Source organism: Zonotrichia albicollis, chromosome 16 (assembly GCF_047830755.1).
Source record: "Zonotrichia albicollis isolate bZonAlb1 chromosome 16, bZonAlb1.hap1, whole genome shotgun sequence".
NCBI classification, from domain to species: domain Eukaryota; kingdom Metazoa; phylum Chordata; class Aves; order Passeriformes; family Passerellidae; genus Zonotrichia; species Zonotrichia albicollis.
Window position 1 is genome coordinate 13,623,338 of NC_133834.1, and position 10,417 is coordinate 13,633,754.

The 10,417-nt window shown below is 64.9% G+C and overlaps 3 protein-coding genes across 8 annotated transcripts in view; 1 reads left to right on the forward strand and 2 right to left on the reverse strand.

Annotated features, from left to right (window-relative positions):
* The window catches only part of AXIN1 (axin 1), an 84,905-nt gene extending 82,761 nt beyond the window's left edge, over positions 1-2,144 (forward strand). For 4 of the 5 annotated variants that reach the window (XM_026796478.2, XM_005492098.4, XM_026796479.2 and 1 more), the window contains one exon: positions 557-2,143. In XM_026796478.2, coding sequence (XP_026652279.1) covers positions 557-683 — 127 coding nt within the window. In that variant the 3' untranslated portion in view covers positions 684-2,143. Of the gene's footprint in view, positions 1-556 lie in introns of all 5 variants that reach the window. The other variant, XM_074552681.1, reaches the window with a different exon arrangement.
* On the reverse strand, positions 1,594-6,101 carry PDIA2 (protein disulfide isomerase family A member 2). Its single transcript, XM_026796480.2, has 11 exons — positions 5,762-6,101; positions 5,148-5,354; positions 4,720-4,853; positions 4,511-4,648; positions 4,321-4,437; positions 4,117-4,242; positions 3,844-4,038; positions 3,394-3,514; positions 3,118-3,299; positions 2,956-3,039; positions 1,594-2,851 (listed from the first exon to the last, which is right to left on the reverse strand). Exons 1-11 carry the CDS (start codon positions 5,994-5,996, stop codon positions 2,771-2,773), a joined length of 1,620 nt encoding a protein of 539 aa, XP_026652281.2. The 5' UTR covers positions 5,997-6,101; the 3' UTR covers positions 1,594-2,770.
* A 151-nt stretch (positions 6,102-6,252) lies between these two features.
* ARHGDIG (Rho GDP dissociation inhibitor gamma) lies at positions 6,253-10,250 on the reverse strand. Of its 2 annotated transcripts, XM_074552695.1 has the most exons (6): positions 9,915-10,247; positions 8,614-8,799; positions 7,624-7,707; positions 7,457-7,533; positions 6,856-6,919; positions 6,253-6,765 (listed from the first exon to the last, which is right to left on the reverse strand). In XM_074552695.1, the coding sequence occupies exons 1-6, from the start codon at positions 9,985-9,987 to the stop codon at positions 6,566-6,568; spliced, it is 684 nt and encodes a 227-aa protein (XP_074408796.1). In that variant the 5' UTR covers positions 9,988-10,247; the 3' UTR covers positions 6,253-6,565. The 2 variants fall into 2 exon arrangements, with proteins under 2 accessions (XP_074408796.1, XP_074408797.1); XM_074552696.1 differs by having other exon boundaries at positions 7,457-7,707; positions 9,915-10,250.
* Between the last annotated feature and the right edge of the window lie 167 nt (positions 10,251-10,417).

A 10,417-nucleotide genomic window follows, 5' to 3' on the forward strand; every position in this document is an offset into this window, starting at 1 on the left:
ATGTCCTGCATCATGGTTTGCACCTCCAGCAGGAGCTGCTGAGCTGCCCTACGGGTTCCTGGGCAGGTGCAGTCAATGCTCAGTGATGCTGTGGGGATCCTCTAAATTCAGAGCTGGTTTTGCTCCTCTCAGAGTTCCCTTTGGTGAGGACAGGGAGGTTGGGTCCTGCCAGGGTCCTAAAGCCATCAGACATGGGGTGTGGAGCTCTCCAATTTCCCACTTCCAAGTAGAAGCTGCCATGGGAAAGCCTGCCTAGAAATGCTCCACCAGCACAGATGCCTCGTCCACTGCTTTTGGGAGAGCCATGAATGGGCTTGGATTCAGGGCTGGAGCTCCTGACCATGCTAACATGGATCCTGACCCCTTTCTGTGGTCACTGTTGAGGGCAGGGCAGGAGTGTGGCCTCAGTGCCCTCCATGTCTGGGGCAGTAGCTTCCTGTGCTCCACGAGCTCAGAGCCAAGGAGGGGCTGTACCCAGGCTTGGGGATCATGGTGCCCTATGACCATTCATCTGCATTTTTTTCCCTCTCCCCTTCCCCATTTCTGTTTGTTTCAGGTATTACTTTAAGAAGGTGAGCGACGAGTTCGACTGTGGTGTGGTCTTCGAGGAGGTGCGGGAGGATGACACCATCCTGCCCATCTTTGAAGAGAAGATCATTGGGAAGGTGGAGAAGATTGATTAGGCTCCAGGGCAGTGAGGACAGGACTGTGAAGGACTCTGGGACCGGAGGAGAAGGCCTGGGGCAGAGCTGCCACCACGGGCACCAGGCAAGCCCAGGGCAGAGGGCGGCAGCTCTGCCTTCAGCACGGATCTGGGCAAGCTCCAGGATGGCAGTGGATGCCCTTCCACCCCACAAACCTGCCAGTGGGAGCCTGGGCTCCCTCTCCATACCGAATATAAGTGTAATGTAGCATTGTACAGTGCATTAGAAAGTGTAATATGACCTTGTTTACTAAAGCTGCATATTTTTGATATATTGTAATAAAAGGAAAATATTTCCAATGTCACAGTGCTCTTATGTAAATGTAAAACATACAGGTACTGCAGAACTCACCCAAAGTGTACAGCCACCCATCAGACTCGGCTGCTCCATGCTTTCCTGGCACCCTGCCCTGCTCTCCCAGCATGGATGGCTCTGGAGCACCACAGGGTAGAGCTGCCCTCACCTCACCGGCTTGGAAGGGGTGACCCCACTCCAAAGGGGCTGTGAAGATCATTGAGCCATTTGGAAGGAGTCACCTGTGGCCCCCTGGGCAGGCTCAGCTGCTGGACGTGGTAGGATGGGTCTTGTTTTCTCCTCCTGAGCTTCCTTGCAGCCGAGTAAATCCCCAGGGGATAGAAGGGTCAGTGCCTGTTGGGGGCTTCCACAGAGTCAGGGTGGCAGGCTGGGTGCTGGCATCCCACAGCTTGCACACTCCTGTGCGTCCCCTGTGTCCCCATGGAGAAGGGATTGCTTCTCTGGCTCCTCTGTGCCTGGTGCAGACACGCCCAGACCCCTGGGCCAAGCTCTGGCTTTAGGCAGGGCTCTCTTTAGGAGAGCCATAATGGGGAAGACAAAATACATCTCTTTATGAGCCTGCATCTTCTGTCAGCTTCTGTGTCCCAGGGGAGGCAGCAGGAGGGCACTGCACCAGGGGGTGGTTGATGCCAGTTCCCAGCCCTGGGAAGCCTCCTGGGGTTACTCAGCTGCAAGGAAGCTGGGGCTGTGCTGGTGCTCCCCCATCCTGTCCTCGCCCAGCCCAGGCCCTGCTCTGTGCCAGCTCCTTTAGGGGGTGGCCCCAAAGCCCGGGGGCCCAGGGTGGCACTGCCCTGCTCAGAGCCCAGCCCCAGCAGTGTGGCACTGCCAGGAGCCCAGGGCACCGTGCCAGGATGGGCTGTGCCTGTTGTACACCTCACCGAGTGCCTTTAAACACGGGCTGGACTTGCCTAAAGCACTGGGTGAAGTCCAGCAAAATCTGCAAATGTTTTCAGCCCGGGAACTGTCACGAGGGGTTTGAGTCCGTTTTTTGAGGTTCTGATGGTGGTGTGTCTGGTGAGGGTGTTGGCGTGCCCGGGATTTCCGTCCCCCCCTTTTTTCTGGGGGGTCCCTGTAAATATGTACAGTGGCCGTGCAGCCCCGGCATTTCCTCTGCATTCTCATGTGCTGACTTGTACAATGATCTTTTCAAAGGTACTTGGATAAAATGAAATAAAACCCCACATCCCACTGCCTGCTGCTTTTTTTCCTTCCCTGTGGAGCAGGCCCAGGCCCTCAGCAGCCTCTGGGATGGACAGAGGATGGGGCAGGATTGGTGAAGGGCACAGGGTGGGACTGGAGCTGCTCTGAGCTCCCTGGAGGGGTGGCTGAGCACATCCTGGCCCAACTGGACCCACATGCTGCCCCTGAAGGAATGGCTCAGCAGAGAGGGGACAGTGCTGGAGTTGCCAGAGGCTACAAGCCAGGCTTTCATGCCAGTAGAACCCCATGTTGCCTGCCTTGGCTGTGACAGCAGCTCCTGGGGATTGCCTGGGTCTGCTGTGTCATGAATGAGAGACCCCAGCTGGTCCCCCATCACCTGAACCCCACCAGTGCAGCACGGAGAGCTCCTTGGCCACCTGGTGCCATTGCAGGGCTGCCAGGCTCAGTGCAATGGCACAGCTGCCCCAGGGGGACACAGGCCCTGCTGTGTGCCCAGGACAGGTGGGTGCTCCCAGCACATAGACACAGACACAGAGCAGAGCCCACATTGTTTCCAGTGGTTTATAGCACATGCCTGAGTAGGACAGGGCTCACAGCTCATCCCGGGATTCGTCCGTCCGCGGCGCACTCGGCTCCTCCTTGCCCGTGCCGTTCCCAGGGGCCTTGGTCACCTGGAGAAGGTGGCAGTGAGGCATGGAGGGACACACACTCCCTGCCTGACCCTGTCCCTGTCCCATCCTGCAGGATCCATCCCCCAGCCCCCAACCTCACTCACCGGAGGCTCCTCAGGCAGTGTCCCCCCGTTTTCCAGGAACTTGGAGAAGGTCTCCACATCTCGGCTGCCCTTGTACTCAATCATCTGGAGCCATGGGAGCAGAGGGCGCTCAGGGTGCCACCGTCCCCCAGGTGTGGTGGCCCCACCGGTGCCCACACGTACCTTCCTGCCCGGCCCTGCAGGGAAGTAGTGCAGGGTGGGGTAGCCATGGATGGTGATGTTCTCCAGCTCGTTGGCCGTGGAGTCCATCTTGGCGATGACGATGTCCTCGTGGTCCTTGTAGCGCTCGGCCAGCTCCTCCCAGGCGGCCTCCATGGCCTGGCAGTGGGGGCACCACGGTGCATCTGTGGGGTGGGGACACTGAGCAGGGGGCTGGGACAGGGCTGGGGCTGTCCTGGAGGGGCTGAGCTCCACGGCAGGGACGTGGGTGGCACTTACAGAACTTGACAAAGACGTTCTTGGTCTCATCGAAAGCCACCTGCTCGAAGGTCTTCCCCACCAGGACTTTAACAGGCCGTGTGTCCCAGTCCTCAGGGGGCTCTGCACTCAGCAGGCGAGGCTGTGGGGACAGTCAGGACAGCCACAGTCTGGGCTGAGCAGTGCCAGAGCCCCCTGGGGCACAGTGCAGGCTGGGGCAGGGGTGTGTTCCTGTGCTGCCTTTTGGACCACACCTTCCCCTCTGCTGCCATCCCAGCTCTGTGTGTCTGCATGGCAGCAGTCTCCTGCCCCCTTGTCCATAACAAACCCCCAAATCCTCAAGCCTGGCAGCAGGAGCATCAGCAAACAGGTCCCTGCTGTTCACCACACAACCATCCATCATCCTTGGGCTCCTGAGCCAACAGCCCATCTCTCCCCACAGGGCAGAGCCCATCGTACTGCCGGGCTCACCTTGACCTTGCCGTCCAGCACGCCCTGGACGAAGGTGCGGATGGCCGACTCCGAGAAGTTGTCCTGCTCCATCTGGTACTTGCGGTTGTTCTTCATCCTCACCAGGCGCAGGGTGGGGGCATCAGCAGCACTCATGCCAAAGAAGGACAGGACATTGGCGCCATGCCCGGTTACATCCACTACCACAAAGAGCACCTGGGCAGGGAGCAGGGGACACTGAGCCTGGGGAGTCCCAAAGCCACTGTCCATGTCCCTTTCATGGGGCCACCTCACCTCACCCCTGAAGCCGCTGGCAGCTGCCCTGAAGCCGTCCTGCAGCGACAGCTGCTCCGGTGAGGACTTGTTGAGGAAGAGCAGCATGTGATGAGGGATCTTGGCACTGAAGATCTGGTTGGAGGTCTGGGGAGGAGGAGGACAATGAGGGCAGGGCAGCCGTGGCCCTCAGGGGACAGTGGCAGGGCTGGGGACGGGCTGTACCTCGTTGGTGAACTCCATCACCAGCTGCAGGCTGTGGACGCGGAGCAGCCGCGTGAGCTCGGCCGTGTCCAGCCCCCGTGCTGGGTCCACAGGGAAGTTTGTCTGTTTCTCATCAAACTGCCAGGGCAGGGGCTTGTGAGGGCTGAGGGGAGGGCAGGATGGCCCCACCACGCCCCTGCCACCCCCTCACCTTCTTGAACAGGCAAACGGTGTCAGCTGACAGCCCGTAGGCCTGGAAGAGCTCAGCGGCCTCTGCCACGCCGAACGTCAGGTCCACCATCTCAGCTGCCACCTCAAAGAACGCCTGGGCTGCCTCACCCTTCAGGTCCTGCACAGCCACCCGTGAGTGCCACAGCCACAGCCATGGCCGTGGTCCAGCCCCAGCCAGCCCCAGCCCACCTTGAAGAAGCCGATGGCCACCAGGTCCCGGGAGTCGATGAAGGCTGCGGCGGTGTCGGTGTCCTGCAGCAGCGTGGCGCTGGGGCCCGCCCGGCGCTGCATCCAGAGCACGATGCTCTGGCTGTCCCTGCGGCCTGGCACACAGATGTCACCTGACACCCCTCTCCAGGCTGCCACCCCTCCCTGTGCCACCACCTCAGCCACCCGCCACAGCACTGTGACACTGTCCACCATCACCACCTCATACATCACACTGTCACCTGTCCGTTATCACCACCAGGACATGGCCACCCCTCTCACCATCACCACCCTGTGACACCCACAAGGACAGTGCCACCATCGACCATTGGCCCCTGCCACCCTCCCCAGCCCCATGGCAGTGTCCCCTCGATGGCTGCCAGGGACACTGTGTGGAGCCTCAGCCCTACCGGTGTATTCCAGGGGGTGGGTGCGGTTGCCATCACGGAAGAGCTTGAGAGTGGGGTAGGAGGTGATGCCAAACTCAGTGGCCAGGGCTGTCTGTGCCGTGGCATCCACCTTGCCCAGCCGGGCTGGGCTGGACTCGTTCCTCAGCTCGGTGGCTGCCTGGGCAAAGGCAGGCGCCAGCTGCTGGCAGTGCCCACACCACGGCGCGTCTGTGGGCAGGGGACAGCATTGATAACGGGGACAGGTGTGGGGACAGCCCAATGGCTGTGTGAGCCCACTGGGCCCCAGCCAGTGCCCCTGTCCCACACCCACACCGTGTGTCCTTACCTTGTGTCCCATGCCCATGCTAAGCACCCTCACCCACGCTCTGCCTGTGTGCCTGCTCCGTGTGTCTGTCCCCATCCCATGCCCTGTCACATGGCCTGTGCTCTTGTCCCTCTGTCCCACAGCCCTGCCCCTGCCCACCCCACCTCCTGTCCCTCCTGGGTCCTGTACCCTGCTGTACCTGTGTCCATGTCCGTGTTCTGCCCACACTCAGCCAGGCCGATCCCCCTGCCCACATTCCCTGCCCCACCCCTGCCCTGCCCACAGCCCTGCCCGCCCTGGGGGCACTCACAGAACTCCACCAGCAGCAGCTGGTGCTCACTCAGGGCACGGGCAAAGTTGTGCTCGTGGAGCACCAGGACATTGTCCTCCTCCTTGATCTCATCTGAGAGCACTTCATCCTCTTTCTTCTCCTTTTCCTCCTCTTCTATCACCTCCTCATCCTCATCCTCGCCCCCCAAAGCCGGGCCCAGCCAGGCCAGCGACAGCACCAGCAGCCAAACCAGCCGGGACCCGCAGCCGCGCATGGTGCCGGCGCTGGAGATGTTGTCCAGGGAGGAGGACGCAGATAAGGGACCTGGGGGCGGGTTGTGCCTGTCCCCTGGGGCTCGTGGCCCTCCGCTACTGGCTGCCCGGCCCGGCCGATAAGGCAGCGGGACCAGGTGGCGTTTTCCAGAGCTCGTCCCCGCCAGGGAGACCGGGCCCCGCCAGCGGGATGGGGACAGGGAGCAGGGGACAGGGAGCAGGCGACAGGCATAGGCGGTGGGGACACAGAGACACCAGTAAGAGACCAGTCTGTAGGGTTTAATGGCGATGGAAGAGCACAGCCTGCGAGCGGGCGGGTACCGGGCACGGCACCGCCACGGCAGGGTCACAGCCCCGGCCCCAGCGATGGGCACGCCGTGAGGACCAGGCGGGCGTCGAGGTTTAAAAAAAAAGAGCAATTAAAAATAACTTTGGTTGCGAAGACCACGACCACGGGCTCTCACTCGCTAAGGGACCCCCCCGAACCCCTGACGCGACCGGGGCAAGCGCGGCGGTGCCGGGACGGCGGCCCCGGGGCCCCGGGCGCGGGGGGAGCGGCTGCGGGGCGGGCTCAGTCCTCCCAAGCCTTCTTTATGCACAGGCCCCACTCCCAGCTCAGGTGCTCGGCCTTGTCGTCGTCGGTGACGAGCGAGCGGACGCGGTAGGAGCCCCGCGCCAGCCACCCCCGCGGCGCCTCCTCCGCCGGCGTCACCACCTCGTACTCCTCGGCCCGCGGCGCGTAGCTGCCCACCATGAACACGTCGCGGTCCACTGGGCCGGGAGGGGACAGAGGGACGGGTGAGCGGGGCCGGGATGCCGTGGGGGTCCCCAGCCCCCGCCCCAGCCCCCAGCCCCACTCACCGGGCCGGCCCCGGCGGTAGGTGAGGTGCAGGCAGCGCAGCCCGCAGACGATCTCCCTGTTCACCTGCGGGCACAAGGCAGGGGGGTCTTGGGGACTGTCCCCATGGCATGAGACCCCTGGCACCCTGACATCTTCCAGGATGTCAGAATTCAGCAGCATCAAAGGTGGCAGGGACTCCAGGCTGGCAGGTAACTCCAGGAGGGGCAGGGACTCAGAGATGGCAGGGATCCCCCTCAGGAGGAGCAGGGACCTCTAGGACACCCTTGGATACCAGCACTGCTGGGATCTCTGGGAGAAATGAGGATGCTGGGGTGGCAGGAACCATGGGGACAACAAGGACTTCCAGGGTGGCAGTGACCCAGGAGGGAGCTCAAGGTGGACAGAGACCCCCAGAGTGGCACAGACCCCAAGGGTAAAGGGTGGAAGAGGATGTGCCAAGGCAGAGACCCTGGGACAAGCAGGGACCCATGGGTTGCAGGAGGGACCCAGTGGGGCAGGGTCCCAGGGTATCAAGGACCCCTCAGGGTGGGGAACCTGTGGTGTGGGGGCAGCAGGGCCTTGCCCAGCCAGGGGGCACAGGGCACCACGCACTCCCCTCACCTTGAAGGACACCTTCACTCTGTAGTCCACCCCTTCCTTCAGCACAAAGGCCCGGCCTCTCAGCTCCTCCAGGTCTCCTGCACAGGCAGATGGTCCATCAGCCCAGTACCCCTTCTTCCTCCTCCCCCTTCTCCTCCTCCTCCCCTCCCAGGTGTCCCCAGGCTCACCTGTCAGGTCCATGGTGATGGGCCCTGGCGCCTGCTCGCACATCAGTGTCAGCTTTGTCACCTGCACGTTGGGCACGCTGGCATCTGGGGACAAGCAATGGGGCCCAGACCTTACCCACCATGGCCAGCCCCACCATCACCTCCATCCCACAGAGCCAAGGAGCTGCTCATGGCTGTGTGGGAAGGGCCACGGTGTCCGTGGTGGGGGTGTTAAAGCAAGTGAGGGCCAGGCAGGGCACCGAGGGCAGGTGCACCTCAGGTCACCCCACCACTGCCCTTTGGGGTAAGATCACGTTTAAAGGACCCTGACATGAGTATTTCCCAGGGGATACCGTTTCCTGGCTCAGGAGCTGAACAAGGGGGAGCAGAGGATGAGGATGCAGCACGTGCAGCCAACGCACCCCTTGAGCTGGGCACGGGTCTCATTCACCCCACAGCCCACCCTGCCCTGCCCCAGCTTTCACACACACCACGGTGCCCCCCCATGCCCCCGCTGCTGTGCCAGCCCTCCCCCCAGTCTGCACCCTCCTGGATGCATTCCTGGATGGACACTGGTGCTGGGCCCACGGAGCTCCCCGGGCACCCCCAGTGCAGAGCAGCACCGGCCCGGGGTGGGGAGCCCGTGGGGGCCATGGGGGCACGGTCTGGTCCCCCCGGCAGCGGTGCTACCCCGGTGTTGCACCCCCGCCCCCGCCGCTCGCTCCTCTCAGTCATCCCCATGAATTTCCCGGTTCCCTGTAGCCGTTCCTATGGAAACTGCGGCGGTGATCCCGTAACCACGGCAACTGCGGGGTCCCCGGGCCCCGGCGCTGTCGGCGGGGAATGCCGGGCTCTGTGCGCGGGTGGGGGGCACGGGCGGCACCCACGGGCGATTCCAGCCGGGATGCGCCCTCCCCGCCGGGGATGCCCCACGGGGCGCTCCCTGCCCGAGCTCCCCGAGCCCGCTGGGGCCGCCGGGGTGCCCAAAGCCGCCCGCAGCCCCAGCCTTACCCACGGCAGCGGGGATGGCGCCCAGCAGCGCCTGCTTGTACTTCCGCAGGCTCTCATCCCCCGGGTCCAGCTCCTGGATCTCCCGCAGGCTTTTCTTCTCCGGCGTCTTGTACGCCAGGGCCACGTCGGCATCCTCCTCCTCCTCCTCCAGCGATAGCGTCACCCCCTCCTTGTCAGCCATGATGTCTGCGGGGGACAGGCGGTGGCAGCTCCGGGGACACCCCGGGGACACCCCCTGCCCCCGACACGGAGGCTCCGCTGGGCAGGGGGTGGCTGGGCTGTGGCAGGGGAATGCCGCGGGGAGGCCAGGCCGGTGCCCTGCCGGAGCCGAGGCCAGGCTGCGGGGCTCGGTGTCCCCAAGGCCTGGTGGCACAGCTGAGACCCGCGGTGTCGCCGCCGGCTGAATTCCGCACGGTCATGGAGCGGGGCGAGCTGGTGCCTGCGCCGCGGGCTCGCTCTGGGGGGCGCTTGGAGACCCCTCCAGCCCCCAGAGCCCCTTGGTGTCACCCGGAGAAATCCCTGTCACTGCCCCGCAGCCCCTCCAGCCCCACTGGGCACCCTCCTGCCCCAAACCCACCCCAAACCCAAACCAGCAGCAGCTGCAGGGCAAAGAGGCATCGCTGGGATGGAAGCTCCGGTGGCTCTGGTGCTGCCAGACTGCTCGGGGGGCACAAGCAGGAGTGATGTCCCCACAGTCCCCGACTCTCCCTGCCCATTGCATCATCACCCCACTCCTGTGACTGCTAGCACTGAGCTCCCCAAAACCCTGGAACTCCATCCCGGGGCACACGCTGGGAATACAGCACGGGGCAGAGAACACTGCCTGCTCAGCCCCGCGGCCGCAGGGCCAAAACTCGGGGTCGGTCTCGCCAAGCTGTGGGTCCCTAGGGCAGTGGCAGTGATGGGTCCCCGGGGCAGGGACAGCGATGGGGACACAGCAGTGGCGGCGATGGGGACACAGCAGTGGCCCTGCTGCCCCTCTGCCCCCCCCGCGGCCCTGCCCTCGGCTGTCACGGCAGCCTGGGGGCACTCCCAGCCCATGGATGCGCCCACCCCGGGACTCGGGGCTGCCCGCGGGTGGCAGGGCAGGGTGGCCTGGGCCAGGTGCCACAGGCAGCGACGGGGACAGCGGGGATCTCCCCCGTGGGACGCCCCGGTTCCCCCGGGCCCGGGGTGCTGCTCTCTCACGGATGCACCGGGCACCCGGGGGATGCTCACGGACTGGCACCCGGAGCGATGCCCGCCCTCCCTCCCTCCCGGGCAGTGCCCCCCGGCGCTGCCCCCCGGCCGCCGCCGCTCACCTCGGTAGCACAGCGCCAGCCAGAGCAGCTCCAGCAGCTGCCCGCCGGCCTCGCACACGTCCAGGCCGAGCATGGCCGGGCCGTGCCGGGCCCGCCGCCCCCGGGGCCGGGCGGGGCGGCCGCTGGCGGGGCCCGGGGCGCGGCTCTGCCGGTGCCGGCGGCTCCTCCCGCCCGCTGCCGCCGCGCTCGGCGGTGCCGGCTGCTCCCGAGCGCTCCCCGCTGCGCTTCCCGGCGCTGCCCGGCGCGGCCCGGCGGGGCGGCGGCGGCTCCCGCAGACGCGGCGGCTCCGCTGCCCGCCCCCGCCCGCCCCCGCCCCTCGGCGGCTCCAGCCCCGCCGCTCGTGGGCGGCGAGACTGCAGTGAGCTCATCGCCGGGCGCGCCCGCCCCGCGCTGCCCGCACCCCGCGAGCCTCCTGGTGTACCCTCAGTGCACTGCGTGCCTCCCAGAGCATCCTCTGGGTACCCTCAGAGCACTGCGTGCCTCCCAGAGCATCCTCTCTGTAC